Source organism: Osmerus eperlanus, chromosome 8, assembly GCF_963692335.1.
Source record: "Osmerus eperlanus chromosome 8, fOsmEpe2.1, whole genome shotgun sequence".
NCBI lineage: Eukaryota > Metazoa > Chordata > Actinopteri > Osmeriformes > Osmeridae > Osmerus > Osmerus eperlanus.
Genome location: NC_085025.1, coordinates 15,210,588 through 15,237,154, shown reverse-complemented (window position 1 = coordinate 15,237,154; position 26,567 = coordinate 15,210,588). Strand labels below are relative to the sequence as shown.

Here is a 26,567-nt window from a genome sequence, read left to right as displayed (position 1 = left end):
TCGAAGATGGTCTGACCTAGCAGGAATACAAAGTTCCTCGGGAATGTGTTCACGCTCACGCACACAAACAGACAAACATGCACAAACACACATACTAACTCTCTCTCTTCTTCCTTCTCAGAAGGATATCTTCTCCCCATCATATGACAGAATCTGTCTTTCGCTTTAATCGTTTCTCCTTCTCCATTCTTTCTATTCTTCTACTCCCCAACCTCTTTTATTTTTTACCTCTATTCCTCCACTTCCTGCTTCTGTGCTCTCCTTCCTGTTATTCTACTCCTCCTCCGCTTCCTCTCCTTCCCTTCCTCCTGTTCTTCCAGTCCTCCGTCTCCTCCTCTTTCCTGGTTTCCCTCTCTTCCTCCGCCTCCTCACTTCCTTCTGCTATACATCACTTTCTTCTCTTTCCCTTTGACTCCTCTGCCTCATCCTCCTCTCCTCTCGTCTCCGTTGCTGCAACTCCCCTTCTTTTCCCCTCTTCCTTAACTCCATTTCCGGCTCCCGCTGCTTTCCTTCCTCTCCTCTCCTCCGCCGCCTCCTCCTTTTCTCTCCTTGACTTCTACTGCTCCACCACTCTCTCTCTTCTCTCTGAGCCTCCTCCTCTGTTTCCCCCCTCTCCTCCAGCCCCAGGCTTAACAACTGAGGATGTGCAGATGTAACAGCTGGAAGTGTAAATGAGGTAAGAGCTTCCTCATCCCCTCTGAGACTATAGCATGCACAAGTGTGCGCACGTGTGTGTGCACGAGCGTGTGTATGAGAGAATGTGTGTGCCCAGTTTGTGTCTGCTGCCTCTGCCTGTTTAATGTTTCCTCTCTCAACTTTCTCTTTGTCTCACACACACACAAATGCTTGCGCACACACACACCCGCTCGCTTTCACAATGCACGCACGTGACCCAATGGCAAATGCTGAGGCAGGAGGAATCTATATTTACGCCAGACCATTAGATGGGAACAGTGATGTTTACTGATCAGATGAGAGATGAGGAGTAGGGGAGGGTGGAGGACTGGAGGGAAGAGGAGAAAAGAGGAGAGGCATGGGAAGTAGATGAGAATAGATGATGGGAGGGTTAGAGAAGGACTAAAACAACCCTCCAATAACAACCGTACACACTCACCACCATTACACATAATCACATTTGACCATTCAGATGCAGCAGGCAGGACTGAGACAAGCCTCTCTCATTCTTTCTGACAATGTTTATTAATTCATGAAATTGAGACATTCTCATTGGCAGACACCCTGGCCCACGGACCAATCAGGAGATGCCCTGGAAAAAAGTCAGACCTCCACTTTCCCCCCACAGAGCCAATTAGAGGCTCTGGTTCCCGACAGCAGGATTTCAGATCTGCCTTGTGGCCTGGCAGGGATTTGAACCGTCAACCCTCTGGTCTAGAGGACAACGCCTGCTTTAGCTACTGCTGCTGCTCCCATTGCAGTCTGGCCCCATCCTGGTCTCGGCTGGGCTGAGCTGGATGTGTGTGTGTGTGTGTGAGTGTGTGTGAGTGAGTGCATGTATGAGTGAGCGTGTGCATTTGTGAATAAGCGTGCGTGTCTGTGTGTTTTAAAGAGCCACTCGATACCCACACACATCAACCACCGACAGTGCAAACATGCTTCAACGTGACTGTCAGTCTGTTAAAACAGAGATGAACTGGGAAAGTTCTAGGGCTGGGAATGTGAACGGGAATGTGAATGGCAAAGTATGGGCATGTATGTGTGTGTGTGTGCCTAAAGAGGGGGGCCCACAGAAGAGCTAAGGTGACTGACAGAACTCTCTCGCTCTCTCTCTCAAGGACGGGTGTAAGGTTACCCAATCATCAACCCCCTTCCACACACACACACACACACACAACAAAGTACCCTCACTCTCATTATACTGTATTCTATTACACCACAGGGAGCGCGGTATGTTACTGTCCCTCCTCTCCTCCTCCTCTCTCGGTCGGGGGGGGGGGGGGGGGGGGGAGAGATGGATGACATGGCCTGACACCGCAACTTCTCTGGAGGGGAGAAGCCTTGGTCTCCGTCTAACTTTAGTCATAACTCCCCCACCCTCCCTCACCCCCCACATAGACCTCTCTCTCTCTCTTCTCTCTCTCTCTCTCTCTCTCTCTCTCTGAGAGGTCTGTGGTTGGGTCAGGATGCCAGGGCTGTCTGAGTGACATCCCTCCTTTTTCTCCCTCCTTTTTTCTCAACTGCTTGCCTCTGCCCAGAGCTGTAGGACTAAATTTGGACAGGCAGACTAAAATATACCACTTAGCACACATTCATGTCTGAAGATGCTTACAAGTTCTGGAAGTGTGCATGTTACCAGAGACCGTGGGTGATTTCGGTCTTCCTAAAAATCTAGACTTTTGAGACCATCTCATTACGATGGAACATTCTAGCACTCACACACACAAACATATATCCTAGAACCCAATAACTCACACGCACACACCACAGGGTGTTATCCAATGCAACACGTCTGCTATCGCACCATACCTTCTGCCACCTCCATCATTCCTCATCGTCATTCAGGCTGAAGAGAGAGAGACAGAGAGACAGAGAGAGGGAGAGAGAAAGAGAGAGAGGGAGGGAGGGAGAGGGATAGAGAGAGGGAGGGAGAAAGAGGAGGGTGAGAGGGAAGTGTGAACACAGATGCTAGGTGTTTCTCGGCAACTAGACACGAGAAACACTTAGGGAAGTTTGTAATTCTATGAAAGAACAAACTGTCTCTTTTCTTCTCCCAGCACTCATCGCTTACTCACTCCCTGAGCTTTACATTGGATTTGAGAACAATGGAGGGAAGAAAAAAACACCAGCAGCCATCTTTTCAAGATGAGATGAGTCAATATTTTGCCAGTTGTTAAGGGTGATGTAGCACACTAGCTATGCAGCCTTACTGACTAAGTCTTGGCTCGAGGAAGCTTACAACCTAGCTCATTACAGACTAGGATCAGGTTGGAGGAAGCTAGCAAGGCTAATGGCTAACCCGTACGTGATTGTGTGTTTGTATCCAGTAACTAGCATTACACAGTATCTGACTGTGTGTATGTGTATGTGTGTGTGTTTGTGTGTCCAGTAATATCAGTGTCCACCAACATGGATTAGGGCTTATTGATCTGGTCTAAGAGATGCAGTGCATCTCCTCTGACCAGGGGAAATAGCCGAGCAGAGTACATAAAAGAAAACAGAGAGATTGTTTTCCCAGAAAGGATCAATGCCATTGTACTTCCCCATCTTTCTTTGCTCTCTCTCTTTCTATCTTTTTCTATTGTTCTCTCTTTCTCCCTTTCTCTTGGCTTCTTCTTTTTTCCTCTCACTTCCCTCTCTTCCACTCCAGGTTATTGCTCGTCTTCTGGCTAACTGAATCTGTCTCTCTCCAACATCTGTTCTCCTGCTTTGACCTCTCTCTCTCTCTCTCTCTCTCTCTCTCTCTCTCTCTCTCTCTCTCTCTCTCTCTCTCTCTCTCTCTCTCTCTCTCTCTCTCTCTCTCACGCACACGCACACACAACACACACACACACTGGCAAGGTAACCAGACAAGGTAAAATCTGATTCCTTTCTGCTGATTCTCCTTCCCAAAGTTCCATGCATACTGTGCACGTGTGTGTGTGTGTGTGTAAGCAGAAGAGAAAGGGTAGATGAGAGTGCACACACTAAAGACTTTAACAACCTGTAGATTCTCTGTTTTCACTTAAACAAGGTCAGTCTCCAGTCAGAGAGCGTTTCACTTTCAGCTGAGTCTGCAGTTACAGACAACGTCTGGTAATCACTCACGCCCAAAGACTAGACACACACACACACACAGAGTCTTGTCATCTCTCATGCTCACCACAGAAATAAAAGAGCCTAGCCTTTAACAAACAAACATGCATACCGGCACAGCCATTAACACACACACACACACACACACACACACACACGCACACACACACACACACACACACACACACACACACACACACGCACACACACACACACCCTCTCAGATCAGATCTGTTCTGCAGAGCTGTTTTAATCCTCAAAGTCTAGTAAGCTGTGCGTGATTAGAGGCCTCTAAATGTGGATGACAGGCAGCACAGCGCCTATACACACCACCTCATCTCATCACCTGTGTATGAGTGTGAATGTTTGCGTGTGTGTGTGTGAGGCCATAGCTCCAGGGTGTTGAGAGGATCAACTGAGTCATTTTACATATGCTGCGTTGTTGCTGTGGAGCGATTTATGTTTGAGTGTGTTATGCTGCTAGATGCAACATATGTGAAAGGTTAATAACTTAAAGGGTCAGAACTAGCAACATGACCAAGCATTTCCTGCAAAATAGGCTATAACCATATATGGTTCATTCTCATACATGGCTAAATTAATCCATCCTGGGGTCAAATGTACAAAGACAAGTTAGCCTATAGATAAAATGGCCTCCGAAACATGCATATGGGTGTTTCTACAGTTTCAGATTTATGAAAAACCCCACTTAGCTCGAAAATCTGCTTATCTGCATGATTTAGAAACCATGCGTACGCTATGTCAGTGTGATATGGCAACAATGTGGCCGAAAAGTGAAGAGAGATAGCGTGCATAAATAACAACAGCTCACCCAGTCCACAATGGTTATTTGTTATCGTATCGATTAAGCGATTGCGCCTATTTATTTTTCGAGCATCAAAGAAGCAGTTAATTTGCACCCGTTTTCCCAATTCAGTTCTGGAGGACCAAAAGCTGTACATGGGGAAGTGGTGGCCAACTTTTTTATGAGCAAATAAGTCTTACTTGGAAAGAGAGAGACATAGAGGGAGACCAAGACAGAGAGACAAGGGACAGTAAGGGAGAGAAAGGGACAAATTCAAAGTGAAAGAAGCAGAGACTGAGAAACAAAAAGCCTAAACAAAGACTTGACATACATCTTTTGTGTGTTTGTATATACACAAAGATTTGTATTTATATTTTCTACTTACAAATACTATGCTTTGTGTAGCTCCTGAATGAGAATCATGTCAAGAGAATATTTTTGAGGATTTCTACAGACACAGACCATAGCGTTTCATCCCCAAATAACCTTTTTTTTTATTGTTTACTGTAAGATCTGAGTCATAAGATAAATGAATTAAAGACACAGAGAGCGAGAGAGAAACAGGAGGGACATTAACTTGTCTCCCACGGCACCCAACAGAATACCTCCCATCATGCTCTTCCAGTGAGAGTGCTTCGTTTGCCAGCCTCTCCTTTTCTCTCCTCTCCTCTCTCATTACAGTAGCAAGCAGTCCTTTCCTCAGGAGCCCTCTGGGGAGGTGTTAGATATTTACTTGTTGACGTGTGTCAGCTTGTGTGTGTCTCATCTCCTGCGCGTGTCCCTCTTTCCCTTTATGGGTGCGTCTGCGTGTGTGAGCGGCTTTGAACCTGGGTTCCTCTCAGTGGGTGGGTTGGGGGGGGGGTGTTGGGGGGGGGTGTGTACTACCACGGTGTGTTTTAGCAGACAGCAGCAAGCTGACAGCTCTCCAAGAGTTGGCTCAGAGGGGGACAAACTGAAAAGGAGAGGTGGGGGTGGAGGGTGGAGGAGGGGGGTGGAGGGGGGTGGGGGCTACCTCTTGCTGACAAACTGCCTGTGAGACAACCACCCCTAAGCGATGTTGACAGGACTGCCCTATGTGTGGGGGCTCTAATTGTCAGAGCGATATGAAGAAAGGCATGTTCAGACTGCTGCACACAACCCATGCTATAATAACTTCAAAATACAAACACACACACAGACACTAACACACACACACAGACTGTCCCAGCTCCTGTGAAATCATTCTGGTTTTCAACATCTGTTGTCTCTGAGGTAAAATTGCCTCTGATGGCGAATTTGCACATTCAACAACAAACTATTTTAAGGTGATCCTAATGTTCAGCGAGTTTCTGCATAAGTGAACAGGATGTTTGTTTCATGGCAGGGAGAAGTCTCTGATTCTACAGTAACACACACTGGGTTTGACAGGTGTGTGCAGAGTGTACAAGCGTGTGTGTGTGTGTGTGTGTGTGTGTGTGTGTGGACAGTGAGTTGAGAATAGGCTTTTAAGGCTGTGTGTGCAGACAGGCAGGAGTGTGTGTGTGTGAGAAGGAAGACAGGTGAGTGCATAGAACTGTGTATGCCGAGAGACGGAATTGTGTGTATGTGTAATTCTTAGGCCACGGTAGGTGTTTATAGTTTTTTTTCTCAGCATTGTTTTGTATTGTTTCAAAATAGTTTCACCATAGTAACACAGATCTTCTGGAAAACGCTAGTCCACAGCACTGCTGCCAAGGTCTTAGGTCTTAGGTCCAAGATGGCGCCGATGATGGCTGCCTCGGTCGTTAGGTGCGCTCCCATTACAAAATGGTATCTTGTACATTGGTATCTTGTACATTTGTATTTTTTGTAATATTTGTATTTTTATATTGTAATTTACGGCAACTTATATTTTATTTTATTGTATATTTAATTCTATTCTAATCCCACTTAGTACTGCTAGTTTATGTACCCTTAGTATAGATAGTCCACATATTTAAATTTTAGGTATATGTTTATTGTATGCACCTTCCTGCCAAAGCAAATTCCTTGTCTGTGCAAACTTTCATGGCGAATAAATCCCATTCTGATTCTGATGAGATGATAAGTACCCATATAGGAGTCCCTTCCTCTTCCAGGTTCTAGAATTTAGGTCAACCTTATCCTAGCCTCGGAAAAATAACTCTCATCATGAAGGCCTAGGGGCTGTGAGATATTGTGTTAGCACACAAGAGGGTTAGTCTCTCTGTTGAGGTCAGGTTTCTAACCTAGCAAAACAACTGGATTTGAAAGATCACGACCACGCGAGAGTCCATCATGCCAAGCTGTCCGTTTGTACCCAAACCACTGTGGTTCGAACCAATCAGCAGGCTACGAGAAACTACTGGCAGCTACAGGAGAGGTTGAAGTTAGCCGTGATAGACGGTGATGGACAGATGGTTCACCCAATCACTTACCAGGTATTTACTGGATTCCATGGACGACTTCCCAGATAGTTGTGTGTAACAAATCATCTGGCAAGTCAGGTTCTGAATGAGATTTTCTTAACTCCTTCACACCTAGAGGACAGACAATGTGCCTCGCTCACTTTCTCCACCCACAATCTTTTCGTGTAATATCCCTCCCTTTCTCCCTCTTGTTTCTGTTGCCCTTCTCTTTCCCTCTTTTTCTCTTTCCCCCTTGTTATCTCTCTCCCTTTCCTCCAATTTCTATCCCCTCCACCTCTCTCTGTCTCTCTTCGACTTGTTCTTTCAGTCCACCTACCCCCCCCCCCGTTCCGCCCAGTCCTGATTGTTGCGGCCGTGTGTCCTGCCAAACAGTAACAGCCCCTCAGGCCCCTCCCTCCTCCTCCAATGGGACCGGGACGCGGTTGTTGCCGTGGCGGCGAGCATAAACAAACACTGGCGGTACCATGGAATGCAGCATAATATTGACGATGGTGTAACTCCTACCCATCCCCCAACAACTACACCCCCATCCCCAGTCAGTGGCCCTCAGGAGCAGGTCACAGATGGGCCAAGGGGTCCGAGCCCTAGCAACATAATAATCACAAACTCAACCAGATGAGATAGCTACATGGAGGCCGCTATCACAGACACATTTGCTTCTACTCGCTCTCTCTCACACACACACGCGGGGGCACATACACACACTTCTGGGATTATCCTAGTCAGCAGTATTGCAGCCTGTGTTCTGTGTGTGGATCTATATGTGTGTGTGTGGGAGTGTGTTTAAAGTATACATTGTATATTATCATAGATAGCCCTGATTTGGTGTCACAAAAAAGGTATATTTACCTAGCAGTTCAGATTTTAGATTTCCCATTTCTATTTGCAACCAGTTATTCCAGATTTGTGTGTGTGTGTTGTTTCACCCCCAGAGAAGGAAGAGTAGGACTCTCTTGGGTAGGGTCATTAACGAACAGTCTTTCCACCACCTGCACCCTTGCCATATGGCTTCTCTCCCAGCTGCAAGGTGGATGTAACTCTCTGGAAGGACCAACAGCACTCAGACTCAGACATTGGAGAGCCGTTTGGCCAGGAAGAGGGGAACACTGGAGACGTGACGGTTGTCTTCTGGTGATGGGGACATGAGGGCTCCCCAGCCCTCCCAGTACCAGGGACAGCGGCCCACGCTGCCTCACAGCCAGGCTGGGGACGGCCACTTTAACTTAAGCTCATTCCCGATCCGCACTTCGCTAATTAGCGCCTGGCTCCACAAAAGCTGGGCTGTCAGGGCTCAGAGAGAGAGAGACAGAGAAACTGACACACAGAGAGAGAGGGAGGGAGACAGAGAGAGGGAGAGAAAGAAAGGGAGAGAGAGAGAGCCAAGAGACGGCAGGAGTACCACTCAATCGATTGAATTTTTGGGGTGGAGAAAGCCTCCCCGAAATAACAGTTTTCTGTTAGTTGTTACTTTTGGTTCATTTAAATGCACCTGAGTGCAGTAAAAAAATAAAATAAATCTCAGTCTACTGAATTGTATGCGTCTCGGCCAACTGAATCTCTGTGGGGTGCCACAGTGTGTGAGCGTGTGCCTGTGTGTTTGTGTGAGTGGAGTCTACAGTTGAAATCAGAATGACGGTTTTGCATATCCGCTCCGGTGGAAAAGCCATGGTTATCTCCAACCTGATTTCAGGATTGATACATAGAACCATTTGCGTATCCATAGTTACTATCTAAATGACTGCTGGTTGAACTGACAGATCTGTACCGGGGTTCTGCTCTGTAGCAGCATAACACCGCCGGTATCTACTGCAGTCTGAATAAAGCTCAAATCTAAACTGACTGACAGAATCTCTTGGTGAGCAGACTGTGGACGTGCAATTATTTTCGGTAAACGGTGACACTGGTGCAGGGGTTGGGGTCATAGAGGGGTATGAGCTAGGGCTGGGCGATAAAAAAATAAAAAAATATCGAAGTAATGACTTCCCTCAATAAAGATAATGTAACATTCATTCATTTTCAATAATATCGATAGACATTTACTTTTAGCAGACGCTCTTATCCAGAGCGCCTTACAGTAAAGTACAGGGACATTCTCCCCGAGGCAAGTAGGGTGAAGTGCCTTGCCCAAGGACACAACGTCATTCTGCACAGCCGGGAATCGAACCGGTAACCTTCTGATTACTAGCCCGACTCCCTAACCTCTCAGCCACCTGACTCCCATAGAGAAAAATTAGGAACAGCAGTCCATTTAATTTATGTGATGAAGCAGGAAGTTGCAGAGAAATAGTAGCCTACGCTCACTAAAATACACTGAGCACCTCGAGTGGAGTAGTCTAGCTAATGTTAACCGCGGAAAATGAGTCTTATTGCCGAAAACAGTGGCAGCGATAGCCATAGCGAGGGAGCAACTTCCAATTAAGAAATTATTGATAAAAAGGGTTCGTCTTCTTCAGTTATTTGGAAGTGGTTTGGCTTTTTAAAATCCAACAAAGAGCAGAGCAATGTTCGGTGCAAATTGTGTAGTAAACAAACAGGTGGCTACCAAGTTTGGTAATACGACAAACTGCAAATGTGGACTTCGACAGGTCTACAAACGCCTTTGTAAGCAGAGATTTGTTAAAACGTTTGTTAACCGAGACCGTTGAAAAGTCCATATTTGGTTTCTTATATACTACAACAATACGTGGGAAAATCCCAAATCAAACACGACGACTCTGGAGCAGACGCCATGTTGTCAACATCTCCAAGGCAACCGCTTGCTAGGTCAGTAAATCGTTTTTGCGGACTTCTTAGAACGTCTCTTGACCAATAAGAACAGGGTATTGGTCCAATTATAATACTAGTATATAAGAAACCTTTTTTACCACCTGAAGCAAAATCACTCGTTGGAACATGCAGAAACTGTGAGTTTGCTTCAAGGTATTGATAAAAAGCAAGGTTTTAAAAAGCTTAAGTTACTTGACCCCAGGTACGTGGTCCCTGGCATTTCTCTCACACCGTGCTGCCTAAACTTTATGCCGAGTGTAGGGAAAAAGTTGAGGAAGAGACTTATTTTGCTACTACTACGGATCTGTCATCTATCGTCTTAATTATCGTTATCGAATGGAAATATAAATATCTATATCGATCATTTTTTACACATATCGCCCAGCCTTAGTCTGAGCAGTGGAGGGGGATGGAGGGGGCCTTGCTCTTGTGAAGAGCCCTGCTTAATACCTATTGTATGTAAAACACAGTGGGAGACTACAATCTACTGGAGTAAGGTAGGCTATAGTACTATGTAACTGTGGAGTAGTAGAGTGGAGCTTAGCTGAGTAGAGTGGAGCAGAGTAGAGTACAGAAGAGTGGAGTGGGGTAGAGAAGAATACAGCAGAGTAGAGTACAGAAGAATGGAGGGGAGTAGAGAAGAATGGAGTACAGTAGAGTACAGGAGAATGGAAAAGAGTATAGTACGATAGAGTGGAACAGAGTAGAGAAGAATTTTGTAGAGTATAGTAGAGTGGAGCTAGCTGAGTAGAGTACAGCAGAGTTTTAAATAGTATGGGAGCAAGGCTGAGTAGAATGTAGTAGAATAGAGTAGAATCAAGTAGAATAGAACACAGTAAGCAGAGCACAGACTAGAATCCAGTTAGCAAGAGCAGAGCAGAGCAGCATGTAGTAGACTATTAGTCCTGACCTGCCAGTAGCCATTCCACTTGATAACTCCTCACAGTGAACCAGATCACGGGCAGTGGTGGTGGGGCTCTACTGGTTGCTCATCAACTTATTTGACTATTTTTATACTATTCAGACTGTACAAACTGTTCATGCTATATTATGTTATATTATAATTATATTGAAAATACATTGCACTGCAGTACACTACACTCTTTTCAATGAATCATACTTGTAGTCCTCTGTACCAGATCACTGGTTAGTTGGTGGTTATTCTACATTACCTGTCGATTTACTTTCGATACGGAGTTCTATATCATTTGTGTATTTGTTTATTTTGTGTAAAAATAAACAAATACAAATGTTGATGCTGTAACGATGCAATTTAACCGAGGTGATGAATAAAGTGCCTCTTTCTTTCTTTCTTTCTTTCTTTCTGTCTTTCTGTCTGTCTGCCTGCCTGCCTGCCTGCCTGCCTGTCTGTCTGTCTGTCTGTCTGTCTGTCGAGTAGTAGAACAGAGTACAATCAGTAAATAAAGAGTAGCATAGTACTTACCATGCCATGGTTCAACCACTGGGGTATGAAGCTGTCCAGAAGTCTGGGATACACCAGGTCTCTGTCATACAGGTACAGCGCCCAGAACATGGTCACCACAAACTGGAGAAGCACAAGAACATAGCAGAACATGGTCACCACAAACTGGAGAAGCACAAGAACATAGCAGAACATGGTCACCACACACTGGAGAAGCACAATAACATAGCAGAACATGGTCACCACACACTGGAGAAGCACAAGAACATAGCAGAACATGGTCACCACACACTGGAGAAGCACAATAACACAGCAGAACATGGTCACCACACACTGGAGAAGCACAATAACATAGCAGAACATGGTCACCACACACTGGAGAAGCACAAGAACATAGCAGAACATGGTCACCACACACTGGAGAAGCACAAGAACATAGCAGAACATGGTCACCACACACTGGAGAAGCACAATAACACAGCAGAACATGGTCACCACACACTGGAGAAGCACAATAACATAGCAGAACATGGTCACCACACACTGGAGAAGCACAATAACATAGCAGAACATGGTCACCACAAACTGGAGAAGCATAAGAACATAGCAGAACATGGTCACCACACACTGGAGAAGCACAAGAACATAGCAGAACATGGTCACCACACACTGGAGAAGCACAATAACACAGCAGAACATGGTCACCACACACTGGAGAAGCACAATAACATAGCAGAACATGGTCACCACACACTGGAGAAGCACAATAACATAGCAGAACATGGTCACCACAAACTGGAGAAGCATAAGAACATAGCAGAACATGGTCACCACACACTGGAGAAGCATAAGAACATAGCAGAACATGGTCACCACACACTGGAGAAGCACAAGAACATAGCAGAACATGGTCACCACAAACTGGAGAAGCACAAGAACATAGCAGAACATGGTCACCACAAACTGGAGAAGCATAAGAACATAGCAGAACATGGTCACCACACACTGGAGAAGCACAAGAACATAGCAGAACATGGTCACCACACACTGGAGAAGCACAAGAACATAGCAGAACATGGTCACCACACACTGGAGAAGCACAATAACACAGCAGAACATGGTCACCACACACTGGAGAAGCACAATAACATAGCAGAACATGGTCACCACAAACTGGAGAAGCATAAGAACATAGCAGAACATGGTCACCACATACTGGAGAAGCGTAAGAACATAGCAGAACATGGTCACCACGCACTAAAGAAAACACGCGATAACCACACAACAATTTCCAACTGCCCCCCAAATCTTCTCTCATCCCATATCTTCCTTTTCATCCTCCACTTCTGTTCCCTGGTCATCCATCAGCTTTTACTCCTTTCATCACATACTACCCCCCCCCCCCTTCCCCCTCCTTGCCACTCATCTCCGTTTACACCCATCTGCCTTCAGTATGCGGTTCAGTGCTGAGCTGGCGCACAGATCAAACGCACCACGGAGACAAGCGTGTAACTCAGGAAAACTGGCTTGGAACCAGGGGTGCGTTTGAAGAGTGAGCTTTATACAGCAGGAGCCTTAGTGGTGGAATCCCACCTCCATGATCCTGACAGGCCTAAAAACTCCTCCCATCGGCCTAGTTAATCCACCCACACTAGGATCATTTGTAGTCCGATTAGTGGGTCTCCAGGACAGGTAAGTGCCATGTCAGCCTCTTTGGCCTTTCTATAGTCAGATGCAATCTAGGGTTGGACTAGGAGCTGTCCTGCACCAACCAGATCTGGTCTAGCAGAGGAGCGTGGGTTGGGATCTGTCAAAATTGAATGGAAAGCATTGAGAAGTGCCTCACCCTTCTTTACTGTACCAAGGAGAGAAAACAGCCATTTTAATATCCTCTGTGGGGGCAAGGTGTGAGTGAGGGGCACTCTGTGTGTGTGTGTGTGTGTGTGTGTGTGTGTGTGTGTGTGTGTGTGTGTGTGTGTGTGTGTGTGTGTGTAGGTGTGTGTGTATGTGTGTGTGTGTAAGTGTGTGCGCATACAAAGTTTGAGGAAATAGAGGTCTGAGGCCCAATAGTTTATTTGGACAATCTAGACATTTCCACACTCTCAGCAGCCCTTTCAGCTCCGGGATGTGTTTGCGTGTGTATGTGTGTGTGCGCTCATGTTTGCGTGCGGTCATCATCGCCCCATTGCCCTTTTTAGGAGAAACCACACCTGGGCCCAAGGCCTTGTGGAACTGGCTGTGGGCCAAACCAATGCGAGCCAGAGAGCAGGGGTGGAATTACCTGATCTGCCAGCTGGGGTGCAGAAAGAACCATGTGAGATGCCCCTGTCTATTGTGCCCCCGATGGAACAATCTCCTCTTTCACCAGGAGGCTCTGGGAAGAATGGAGGGGGCCTAGACAGAGTGCCAGACACATTCACACCTGACCATGGTTGAGGCCGTCAACACACACACACACGCACACACACCAGGGCATGGAGAGCATACATTACCCCCGGTATCCTGTCGATGGGGGTAGGTTTCCCGTAGTGGACGGTGGCGTAGCTGACAGCTATTGTGTGGTGTGTAACTTGTGCGTAACCCGACCTGTGTGCCCGGCACTTAGACGCCAGCTGTGCCAACGGAATCATCAAATGGCACACTAGTACCAAACAGTAACATGATTGGCTATGTGTGTGTTTCTGGGACAATGATGATGAACCACCATCCTTTGTTCTTTACAGGACTCCCAAGCTCACCTAGGTGTGTGTATGTGTGGTCACCGACAGGGCTCCCTTCTCCTGTTCTCTGATGACTTGCGTAGATTGAGGGGTCAACCCTAGGTCACGGCACAGGTCACATGACCTGGTTCCTAGAAACCAGGAAAGACTGAGGCCCGGAGATGCACAGCCTATCGTTGAGAACACGTCACACACACAAACACACACACACAAACTCAGCACTCTCTCTCTACAGAAGAGCAGCTCCAGTATGCCAGCAGGGAGATGAAAGACAGCAGCACTAGCTTGGCCCCCGGCCTGGAAATAGAACACTGCCCCTCTGTGTCCGTCCGCCCACGACAAGGCAAATATTAGCCCCGGGCCTTAAAAAACACACACCAAAACATGGCCCCTGCCCCCCCCCCCCCCCCCCCATGGAACCTCAACACCCTCCTAAAGCCTCCCCTATCCCTCCACAACATCATCGACTCTCCCATTAACCTCTTTCCCTCCCCTCCACCCCCACGCGCCTCACCTCCCACGGCTGCCAGCAGCCTCCTACGTCAACAACCCTCACCAACCCCACCCTTACTACCTCTGCTTTGCCCTGACCGCCCCCCCTCCCCGGACTATTTACAGAGTAACCTACTGTAGCCTTTAAAGCCCCACCCCTCACCCACTACCACCACACCTACCCTCACACTAAACAGTTTTTTTGTGCGATTAAAACGCACAAAGAAAATGTGGATGTGATTGGTACAGAAAGCACTGTCTCCCCCCACCCCGCCCCGACACACACACACACAATCACACAAATACACACCGTCACATCTCCACCAGACTCCACACGAAACACAGCACCAGGAACCTGATTTCAATATTTTACACATCATTACGCGATGCCTATCAGTGTCACCAGTCCTGCTAAAATAAACATAGACCTCCCACCTGACCCCTGGTTCCAGCTCCACCAGGGGGGAACAGACAGATAAACTCCTTGCTATTTGCAAAACAAATCGTGGACAGTGTGGACCTCTCAGATATAGCACCACAGACAAGACCAGCCAAATCTCACAAGAGCAACACGGATGGCAAACATTCATACTACTGTTTCGTCACACAGGAAGTCAGGACGGTAGGAAAGATTCACCCACCACCCCGACGGGGAAGGCCAGCACGGACATCATCCAGTCTCGTAGGCCAATCAGCTTGCGGAGTTGTCTCTCCTGCTCCTGGCTTTCACTGCCTTTAGTGAGCAGGCTGGACAGGTCGGTCAGCACACAGACACCAAAGAACACAGCCTGGATCACCTGCAGGAGCAGAGGGAGGAACACATGTTCAAATATATTATTCAAGTATATTATGCAAACCCCCCAAAAACCATTTACAATGCATAATGAGCATTATTATAGAATGTGTGGAATGCATGGTAGAATGCATGACATGATGACTAGTCCCATTAGACATATATTTTTTGGCATACAGTATTGCAGATTGTATGACTCCCCCCCCCCCCCCCCCCACCATCACCTAACCCCCTTCCACACATAAATGTACAGTACACATACAAGCACATACACACACACAGACCTCCTCTCTCCTATCACATGACTCCCTGTGTGACCCAACAGAGAGGAGTGGGGGCCATGCTCTGGCACAGCAGCTATCAGATGCCACCCCACACAGTGTGTGCGTGTGTGTGTGTGTGTGTGTGTGTATGACTGTGTGTGGGGTCCGGCTTGCCTGCTTAATAATGAAGGTGCATACATGAGAACAAACAGAGTGTGCCGCTTAGCTCATGGCATGTGTGTGTTTGTGTGTGTATTCGTGTGCCTGATTGAGTGTGTATGTCACTGAAGGACTGGCTTCACTAGTCCAGAGTCCCAGAGACTGTGGGCTAGTGAGACAGTATCCAGAGAGACAATCCTGACCCAGAACAACACAAGCTGCAGGAATACCCTCCCAAAGAGAGTCAAGCTCATAGGAGGCTTGAAGAAAGACCGACCCCCCCAAATGTTGACGCTTCATAGATAGAAGCTGAAAAGAGAGTGGAGGCTGGTGAGTTGAAGAGGGATATAATGGAGTGGACTGTACTCTGGGGGTGACCGTGTCAAATTGGAATTTTTATGACCGCGCCTGGATTTCAAATCAAGCCAAAAAGGAATAACAGACACACACGCACACTCACAGTCATGCTTCGTTGCTTTGTGTGAAAAGCTAGATGTTGTAATGGACAGTAACAAAACAAGTTTATGGGCGTTATTGCATTTAGCACCGTGGCAATAAAAGGCCCTAGTAAAAAAAGGCTTCAGAAAAAGGCCTTCTAATACGGGAAAACATGAGTCATAAGCTGACAGACTGACAGACCAGCAGGAGCTGTGAAAATGTGTGTGTGTGCGTATGTATGTATGTGCAAGTGTATGTGTGTGTATTTGAGGGCTTGTTGAAGAGGGAGAGACAATTTGTCTACGTTCCCCAAATTCAGTTTAAGGTATAAATGTGATGAAACTATTAAACATGATGGAACAAGAGAACGAGACAGCACCCAAGAGAACGTAGAGCTGACATGTGTTTTCCAATTTCAATATGTCTTTCGCTCATCTGACTTGGGATTCATTTAAACTCGAGATATAGTTATCTTCATAACATCATCCGGTACCCACGAGGAGGTTGCAGCACAACTAATTGTGATTGATGGTGTGATTACAGGCAACACTGCATGAACAATAGAGAGAAACCGGCTTGCATCAGTAGCAGCCAGGAGAGAAGAGAAGAGAGGAGGAGGGGGGTGTTTGGATGAGTGTGAGCTTTAAAAGGAACACGTGCCCAAAAATGCGAGCAATCCGTAACAATGCTGGATGAAACGCATTCCTCACAGGCTGCATATCCGTAACGGACATCATACAGGCGCACTCCAGGCCCGTTGAGGAACCGGGGGTTGGCGGTATCAACCGGAGGTAGGTTACTGATCCCGTAGCATCCATAGCATAAGCGATAGCATCCCTGAATGGACCCGGACTTGACAACAACAATGCGCACTTACCAGGTCAATGAACGTTAGAAACTTCCAGCTCCCGCCATACGTTTGATGAGCAGGCATGTCAATAGCCTTGTAGTTGCAGAGGATGGAGAAATATGACAGAAGGATGGCAACCCTCAGCACCTGCGACGGAATGAGCGCCATGTTTCCTTGCCCCCTCTTTTCCTGTTTTCTCCCGCTGTTTCGTTATGGCTTGATGCGGTTAATGGTCTCACGGTGGAGGGAGAGGAGGGGGGTGGGGGTCGTCGGATAGAACAGGGGTTGCCGGGAAGAGAGAGAGAGCAGAGAGAAAGAGAGAGGGGGGGGGGGGGTTGCGTAGCAAATGTGCGCGAGGAGTTTGCAGAAGGGGAGGGAGGATGTTGCCATAGAAACAGGGAATGCAGCTGTCTCGCAGACTCCGAGAAGACCGCGCGCTGCAAAGCACAAATAAGGTGAGCGGCCCCTCTATAACGATTATGGCATCACCATGTTCAGGTTTGATAAATCCCCCCCACTTCCTCACCCTCTCTGGTGACATTGACCGCATAATATGGGGAGTCAGGTGGCTGAGCAGTTAGGGAATCAGGCTGGTAATCTGAAGGTTGCCAGTTCGATTCCCGGCCGTACAAAATGACGTTGTGTCCTTGGGCAAGGCATTTCACCCTACTTCCCTCGGGGGGAATGTCCCTGTACTGTAAGTCGCTCTGGATAAGAGCGTCTGCTAAATGACATAATGTAATTATGGACATTTTGAGATGTGTCCGAATATTGAATATAAGATATCAGAATATGGAGTATCAACTAGGCAATTAAATGCATGTATCCCATATATATTGCAGCCGCAGTTCACAATTTGATGTGTGCACCCAGCGTCTCATTTATTGAATCAGAATAGGTTACCGCTGACCTCAAGCCAAGACCGTAGCCAGTCAACATTGGGGGGGACGAATTAAAAATGTTATGATAATTTCGGACAGCGTGCGTGGTTGCCTGTCGTAGCGTAGGACATTTATATTTGTATATCAAAAAATGGGGGGGGTGACATTTTGACCAGATTTGAATATTGGGGATGTGTCCCCCCCAATATATGTTATGATTATGGCCTTGTCTCACGCTAACTTATAAGACTGTTCGCGTTCAGCAATACTGATAGTCTCTTTGCGACTCCAGTTTATAACGGCCCCGTTGCATGTTGTTAGTTTTTAGTAGAAACCTGAGCTGTATATTTAAACTATCTATGTGAGTTCAGAATATAAGCCTACTGTAATATGTTTATTCAGGCTATAACTTTTCTTCCGATAGGCTACTTCTTTTTCATGTTATAGAATCTAAAAGATAATTTATTTAGGTATTATTTAGGTTCAGTAGGCTATTAAAATAACCCAATTTGTACTTCTGTACTTCAAACTGTCTTCACAATGTATTAACTTTAAATTCAAACAATAGTATTAAATAGCCTACAAAAAGACATGATTCCGGAACAGGAGCATCTTTACAAGAATCTTTACAACAGTAACACCGTTACACAAACAGATATTTCAAGAGGATTATGACCTGTATGAGCTAAATGATCTACAACTAAGGTAAACATTCAAGAGAACATTCCTGAAGAGTTTATGGAATATCCCGGTTATTCTGGGGCTGGAGGGATGTCTTTATCCCCCAGCTCTGGGCCTTCCTATCTGGGATCAGCCATGTGGCGCTCTGCTCAAATCAGCATTATGTTACGACAAGGCTGCCAAAGAGGTTTACCCTGGTGAAATCCCTCTTAGAGACAGACAAGTGCTTTCAATCTCAGCTATTATGAGGATGGAAGGCTAGCGATTACAGGGGTTCCAGCCCAGTTCCTCCCCCGAGTCAGCTGCTCTGGAGGGGGGAGGCAGTGGGGTGGGTGCCAAACCCCAGGCTAGAGGAGGGAGGGTAGAATTCATACCCAGGGCTCTAGCATGCCACACGTTACTTATCTGTCTAAATCTCTCTTTCTGTCTGTCTGTCTTCCAGCAAATCTCTGTGTCTGTCTCTCTTTCTCTCTTTGCTGTCTATCTCTGTCCTCCCATTTCTTTGTATATCTCCGTGCCCCTCTCAGTTTCCATGTATCTCTCTTTTTGACCTTGTCTCCCTGCCTCATCCCCCGTTTGTCTGTTTGTTAGTCAACCTTCCTGTATGCTCTAAAGTGTGGATAAGCCCTCCCATATCCAAAATACAGCTGATGATTGATGTCTGGTTAACCCTATCAAGAGTCCCAGACAGGGTTGTATAGGGAGGTCCAGGCCTCGCATCCTATCTTCATTTCCCAATTTAGTCAAGGGTCACACTATAAAACACACAAAATAAAACACATAAAATACACACACACACATACACACATACAATTTAGATAATCTGTCTTAACATTGTATAAGAGGGCACTATTGCTGCCAACAGCCTTTCATGTCTAAATAGTGTCACAAGCAGGGAGATGAGAGAAGGGTGATTTTGTGAGGTTTGTGTGTGTGTGTGTGTCTGGAAGAGCATCTCTCACAACATGAAAGTTTATCCTCCGCTAGTTGAGAGGTCACTATAATCCCTGGCTTGATTGGCAGGGCATTAACACACACACAGGCCTAGCTAACAGGGCTGCCTATCAACATCTTACACAACATATTACAAAGAGGGTTGTTTAGTGAGCTTGACTTGGCACGTCATGAGGAGGGACTATAAATAGCTCAGTACAAGCCTCATTAAGGCTCTCTCTGTGTGGACCCGGCCAGCTATACAGTTTAATGCCTGGACTAGCATACACACACACACATTCTGGCTGTGTTTTTGTGTGTTTACCAACATCAAAGCTGAGGCAATCTATCTAACAAGGGAGAATGAGAAGACACACCTGCCGGAGAGAGCCACCGGAATTACCTCAGTCCTCATCTCTGTAATTAAGACATCTATACACACATACATACACACACGCACACACAACCACACATCCTCATCATCATCTTCACTGCCACAACTCATATCCTGATGAAGAGGAATGTTTGTTATTTGTTTACTGAGACGCAGCGAGTGTTTCCAGATTTAAAACAGGACGCAGAGAGAGAGAGAGATTACGTAACTCGCCCCTTGGCAGTGGGCTAAAGAGAGAGTGGAAATTGAGGGATGGGCAGTGTGTGTGTGTGGTAGGGGGTAGAGGGACAGGGGGGGGGGGTTAGATGACTGGATGGATGGACAGATGGATTGAGGGTTGAGCCAAATGTGATGCTTGGACATCAGGTGTACTACCAGTCTAGCTGAGTGTGTCAGGTTAGCATTCACAGTTTGACCTCCGTTCCGTGATCATATGTATGATCAGTATGTATGATTTATCACTCACACACACACACAGAGGTATCTGTAGAAACTGTGTGTAACAACCTGTAGCTTTATTGGACGGGTGTGTCTGCAATGATGGTACAACAGACATGTCCACGATAGTGTTTGTGTAGCATAATGGCTGATGACAGGCAACCACATGGAGAAAAGAATTGCTTGTTTGTTCAAACGCGGCCTGCCTACAAACAGTAGCCTTAACACACAAGGACACACTTTCTCAGAATCTTACATCATGAAGGGTTGAGGTGTGTGACTGTGTTTGTGTGTGTTATCTGTTAAGGGGCTGGTTAGGCCCCCCAAAAAGAAAAAATGCTTGTTTACGTAAGCTCTGTTCCCTGTGCAAGTTACCGTAGACCTTTAATAGAAAGGAATAGTTGGAAAACCTTCTTGTTGTATGCTCCTGCCCCATCGGACCATGAAGACCCGGTAGAGATCCCAGGCTGAGAATTATGGTTGGCAACTTAACCAGAATGAGGTTTCAGTCTGGAATTGTATCTGAGGAAGCGGATGGGTAGATGGGGGAGGGGGGGGGGGCACAGGGGGGTGATGATTGGTCAACTGCTTTAAGATAGAATAGGTAAAACACAATTACCTTTCTTATCCAAAGGTAATGAAGAGAAGCTGTGGAACGTCGGCAATGCCTCTTCCTGCTTTTCTTTATATTTCTCTCTCTCTGTCTCTTTGTCTCTCTCTTTCTCTCTCTCTCTCTCTCTCTCTCTCTCTGCCAGGCTGTTTTACCACTCTCCATCAAGCAGACTTCAAACAGTCCAGTCCCAGGAGACCAGGAGGAGCTGGCAGAGGCCGCTCTCTTTTTCGTCTCTCTTCTCTCACTCCTTTTTTTTCATCTCCCACAAATGTTCCACAGTGGAAAACTTTGCCCGGGCACAAGAGCCCCTGTGTCCTGAGGGGGAGGAGAGAGAGAGACTGAGAGAGAGAGAGAGAGAGAGAGAGAGAGAGAGAGAGAGAGAGAGAGAGAGAGAGAGAGAGAGAGAGAGAGAGAGACCAAGGAAGAGAAAGTGTTTAAGAGAGAGAAAGAAGGAAGACGTGGTGGTTACTCAGAGGGAGAGGGGCGCAGAGTATGAAGAAGAGAGGAGAGGACAAGGGACGAGAAGGGAGAAGTGGAGAGGTACAGTCCTGATGTCAAATCTTGACTGTCAAGATCCCCGTTTAACCTTCCCCAGGTCAGAACCTGTTAGAATCCAGTTAGAACACACATACCTGCCGACAGTCTACATCTCTTCCCCTATCAAAGATGGAAAAAGATTGATAAACAGATGGATAAACGGATGGAGGGACATGGCATACTCAATCTAACCTGCACATAGGTCAGTACCCAGTGTGAACAGCAGGGGTCGGGTGTAGCTGTGTGCAGCAGGCAGAAGCTTTCTTGCCACATGGGACTGGCCGTGTCTCCCTGCTAAACTGCAGCTACGCTCAATCAGCCATACCTGGGTATCTGTCACCTCACTGTTCCCAGTGATTACGTTGAACCGCTAGAAGTGTGGGGATGCTCGATGAAGGAAGACACATAAAAACACTCAGGCACACACAGGGTTAACACCTGACAGCCCCTTTGATCAAAACGGCATGGAAGACAGGAGCGAATCCAAACGTTCGAGGCCTGTATCGTGTTCCCATATTGTGTTGCACGTATTTAGTCTACGTGCCAGCCTGGCTCCTTCCGATCCTCATGTAAACTGAACATGGACTGTTGTGTCTGTGTGCCCAGTGACTGGAATATGCATATATTTGACGAACTGTGTTTAATGTGTGCTGCCTGGTGGGCCCAAGGCGCTTTAACTGTCTGTTTTACTACCTGGGGGAGGAAAGGGGAAGCTGAGAAGTGCTTCCTCTTCCAGGGCCGCTGTGGAGGCACAGATAGCTGGTCGCAGGGTGAGCTTTAGCGCTTTATCACCTAGACGATGCAACCTTTGTCTTATATGGGACTTCACTGATCTTATGTAACGTCTTGGCAGCCTGCCGCCGACGGTAGGGTGAATCTGGGATTCCTGAGTGTGTGTGTGTGTGTTTGTGCAGGGTTAGTCAGAGAACACTGTACAATAGCAACCACACTATGTTGAAGTGAGAAGCTGGGTGGGGAGGGAGGAGGGTGAGGTTTGGCAGAGTGAGTAAGCACTAGCAATACATCAGTTGTCAAGATAGGCTTTGTCTAACACAGGCTACGCTGCAGCCCTGGGACATGGGCCTCGGGGGGAATGTGTGTGTGTGTGTGGTTGGGTTACACAGAGCAGGAGTGTGTTTGTTTTAGGACGTGCATGCGTGTTTCAGCTAGTGTGTGTGTGGGTGTGTTTGTGTACGTGACGCACTGATGCACACACAGAGTACGGTATGTGGTGTGCGGGTCGCTTCTATGAGGAACTAAGGGGCATGCTCGGGGGCAGGACAGACAGGATGTGGGCCTGAGCGATTCTCTAAGAAACAGGAAGTTGCTTGTCTGATGACCTACAGGAGGTGTTGCATTAGAGCCAGTGTACAACCAACCAGCATTGAGAGAAGATTGTGGCTGAGATTAATGATTACGGTCTGGAATTTACCTTACCATCAAAAGAGAGGATCAACTTTGATTTGTTCCCTTTGTTTGACATCTATTAATTTCATGTACGTTACAGGTGAGGGCCCATAAACACAAGAGTCTGTTTCTCAATGGGACCCAACAGAGGAATCCAAAGATTCCAAACAACAAACATAGACAAACAACATAGCACAAATGAAACATGTACACTACCAGACTGAACAGTGTAGTACAATACAATACAATGGTTAAAAAAAGAGATTTAAAACATACCTTTGCAACCAGGTGGGTTCGGCAGTTTCATTTACATTTAGCAGACTCTCTTATCCAGAGTGACTTACAGTAATTACAGGGACATTTCCTGAGGCAAGCAGGGTGAAGTGCCTTGCCCAAGGACACAACGCCATATTGCACGGCCAGGAATCGAACTGGAAACCTTCTGATTAATAGCCCAAGTCCCTAACCGCTCAGCCATCTGACTCCATTCATAACCAGGCCTCGCCTGCTTGGGTTCTAGGAAGACTGACACTTTTAAAAATGCAACTTTGAGATACTGTATGTGCTGGGAGATTATGTTATGTGACTCAAGTGCAGTCATGAACTCCAAAGCCTCCTGATGACACACTCACACAAACAGATTGTGTGTTTTATCACCATGAGTCACTCTGTTCCAGTTTTAAAGTGTCAGAAACAATGACAAGACAAAGCCATATACATTCTTGTGTTAGTGTGTACCACATTCCAGTTTTAAGGTATCAGAAACAACAAGGCAAAGAATAAATGTTTTGTGTAAGGTGACAAAACATCTATTATCACAATATCATTTCAAGCTAATGTGACTCATACTGTCATTAAGTAAGGTTCAGGTTGTACTTGAGGAGAGAACATCACCTAAGTGACACTATACCTGACATTAGAACTTTACCAGAACACTGTAGGCTACCTGACATTAGAACATTACCTGAGTAGAACATTGTACCTGAGAAGAACACCTGCCCCCCAACCTTAATGTAAAAACATTATGGCTGTGACAGTGTCTCTCTTCCCTTGCTTTTCATGATTAGGTGAACTGCAGGTGTGTATCGACAGACGCCATGTTGGATGAAGCTAGTTTGATCTGTGTGTGTGTGTCAACATGTTTTGAGTGACTGAGGCTACTTAGCTAATGGAGGGGCCCATTGGAACATCCTTCTGGATTATTATAGAGATCCTCTATTGGGGAACACCCGTGTGTCTCCATGGAGACCTCCAGGTCATGGCTGATGAGGTCATTGGGATTATTATTTACAGGAGACTCAGGGACACTAATCTACTTAACACAATACACAACCATACACACACACACACACACACACAAAACCTCAGATGGTACCTGGGCCATTGACACTTTCATTGATAAGTCTTGTTGTCCTGTTACACGTGAGAGTGGAGGTGGTTAGTCTCACAGGTCCTTGGCTTTAAACCATGTTGCATGTAGTTATAACACTGGACTCTGAGTGTTAGTATTAGTAGCCTAATTATTAGACAAAGTATTGTCTAATAGTAGTGTTATTTCCTCATTGTGCTCAACGTTGTGCTCTATTGTTGCTTAGTGTCTGGTTAAAATACTGAAGACTTGATCGTTCCTGGGAACGAACCACGAAATACTGTCTGAAATTCGGGTCCTTGATTTTCCACTGTAGGCTACCATTGAACATCACTTAGATAAAAGCATGTGCTGAATGTAAATATAATTCACATCTGCAAACTATGGGCTCTCACACTCTTCTCCATTATCCTCTCACCAACAGTAACGTTATCAGTATGCTATGTTTACCGACAGAATGCTGGGGCTTCATACAGAGGTTTGATCGGTAAAGTTGCTTTGGTACAAATGCTAGCCTATTATTAGCAGCCAAAATGGCTTTATATCAATACATACTCAAGCCTGAATGTGATTTCTTATGCACTACCCCGGTCATTTACCCTACTTTATTGCCTTTCTACTAATATTAGCCTTTCTTTTGTAGATGGTTGCATCTCATTGAGTGCCTCCCGCATAATGCATTTTAGGCTACAAATGATTAACTGAAATATGCTCCTGCATAATTCAGAAATACTACATTGTTAAAGAGACTAGGGTCAATTACAAGCCCAAGCGGAAACGGACACAACCGACTGCGCTTCCTCCTGACAGTCTTTAGCTGTCTGTTTGCATGTCACGTCTCCGGGCGCGCCGCCGTGGGAGATCCCCGCGCACGGAGATACCCGCGGTGGTGTCTGAGAGCGACCGGTCTCTCCCGTTCCCTCTCCCCGCCGCGCTCCGCGGCCACGGCCTCTCCCTCGGACGCGCTGGGGGATCCGATGACGTCACGAACCAAACACCCTCTGTCACACAAACACACTCGCTCGCCCTCTATCCCTCTCTATCCCTTTCTCACTCTCTCTCTCTCCCCGTGTCTCGCGCGCTCTCTCTCTCTCTCTCTGCTATTCTATTCTGGGAAGCTGTGCTTGGAATAACCCCTATGTGTGTTTCTCCTGATCGCAACCTCCCTCTCAGTACATGATCTTGGGCGTCCCGAATAACAGAGAAATCCTGTCCAAAGACGATTCATTTTTACTGACTCTTACAGAACTTTTCGTTCTGAAGCGGCTGCACAAGGCTTCAGTGCGGCACGGAGAGGTCATCGCGCAGTTGCTATTTTTTGTGTTTTTATTTTTATCAGACTTTTTACACTTTGATGTTTGGGTTTATCTGACAACTACTGAAGTGTCAGGCGCCTTGACGTACGGCTGTCACCCCCTGGAATATTATCGTGCGCGGCTTCTCGCACGGCGCTTTAAATGTGACACGGTAAGTGAATCGAGGATTGGTGTTTGATGGTGTTGGTTGTTTTATAAAGAATAATGTCTGGTCTTCGGGAGCTTTCTGAAGAGCTATGTGGGGAATACCCAGTGCTTGCATGCAGATTAGGAATGTTGCGTAATATCCCAAGGAATTTGCACGGCCGCTGCAGCGAGCGAAGTGTCTCTATAAACCCACACTCCGGGTGCACGGCGAGGAAGTCGGATTTCTTTTTGTCACCGGAGCACACAATCTCGCACAGAACGTAAGACCACAGCCACACGTCTATGTGTGCTCTATGTGCCATGCCTGTGAACTGTCTTGACCTGCAATTCTGTGTTTATCGTATGTTTTCGGTTTGTTCGTCTGTGCGTTTGAGTGTCGAAGAGAGCGATGGTGGGTGGTGCGCTGGCCCGTTCCGGGAATGTTCCATGACGTGTTCTCCGTCAAGAAGGGGCCCAACCCGAGGGGGTTCTCAGCCGCCGACCGCTCTCCTGATCACCCGCCTCTTTCCTCTGATCGCCACTATTGTGATGGAAAATATTTTCCGCTTTATTCATTCATCCCCAACGTTAAATACGCCTCTTGATTGACTAACGCATTAGCTATTCTGTTTATTGCGCTGAAACTCAAACAACCACTTGTAACGGAGAAGCGTCGGCCGCTCCATCTTTTTCTGCTTGTGTTAACTATGGTGTGGTTTATGTGGTTTAGTGTTAGAGGATGTATGGGAGAGGTAGCTAAGATATTGGTCTGCGAGTTCAGGCTAGGTAACCCCTGCTATTTGTTGTAGCCTATGTTGGCACAGTGGCTACATGCCAGCATGAGAGACACCAGCTAAGCCGCGCTCTCTACACGTTAACTGCAAAGGCACGATCAGCACTGGCGGTGCCCCAGCGCCGTCTGCTTCCGTATAGGTAGAGAGATTATCTCCATGGCAATGTGCTCCTGTGTGCCAAGTGCAGGATATCTGGTGAGGTTATCTTTGTCTC

At 46.6% G+C, this 26,567-nt stretch overlaps 2 protein-coding genes across 4 annotated transcripts in view; one reads left to right on the top strand and one right to left on the bottom strand.

The window, feature by feature from the left end:
* aig1 (androgen-induced 1 (H. sapiens)) overlaps positions 1–23,110 on the bottom strand; it is a 29,655-nt gene extending 6,545 nt beyond the window's left edge. Inside the window, exons 1-3 of one of the 2 annotated variants that reach the window (XM_062467309.1) lie at positions 23,025–23,110; positions 15,003–15,158; positions 11,171–11,272 (exon numbers count right to left, since the gene is read on the bottom strand). In XM_062467309.1, coding sequence (XP_062323293.1) covers positions 11,171–11,272; positions 15,003–15,035 — 135 coding nt within the window. In that variant the 5' untranslated portion in view covers positions 15,036–15,158; positions 23,025–23,110. Of the gene's footprint in view, positions 1–11,170; positions 11,273–15,002; positions 15,159–16,891; positions 17,151–23,024 lie in introns of those variants that run through there. The other variant, XM_062467308.1, reaches the window with a different exon arrangement.
* Positions 23,111–25,178: 2,068 nt separating this feature from the next.
* Positions 25,179–26,567, top strand: part of hivep2a (HIVEP zinc finger 2a) — a 54,883-nt gene continuing 53,494 nt past the window's right edge. Inside the window, exon 1 of one of the 2 annotated variants that reach the window (XM_062467788.1) lies at positions 25,179–25,584. The gene's annotated coding sequence lies outside the window, so the exon portion shown is untranslated. Of the gene's footprint in view, positions 25,585–25,782; positions 25,841–26,567 lie in introns of those variants that run through there. The other variant, XM_062467790.1, reaches the window with a different exon arrangement.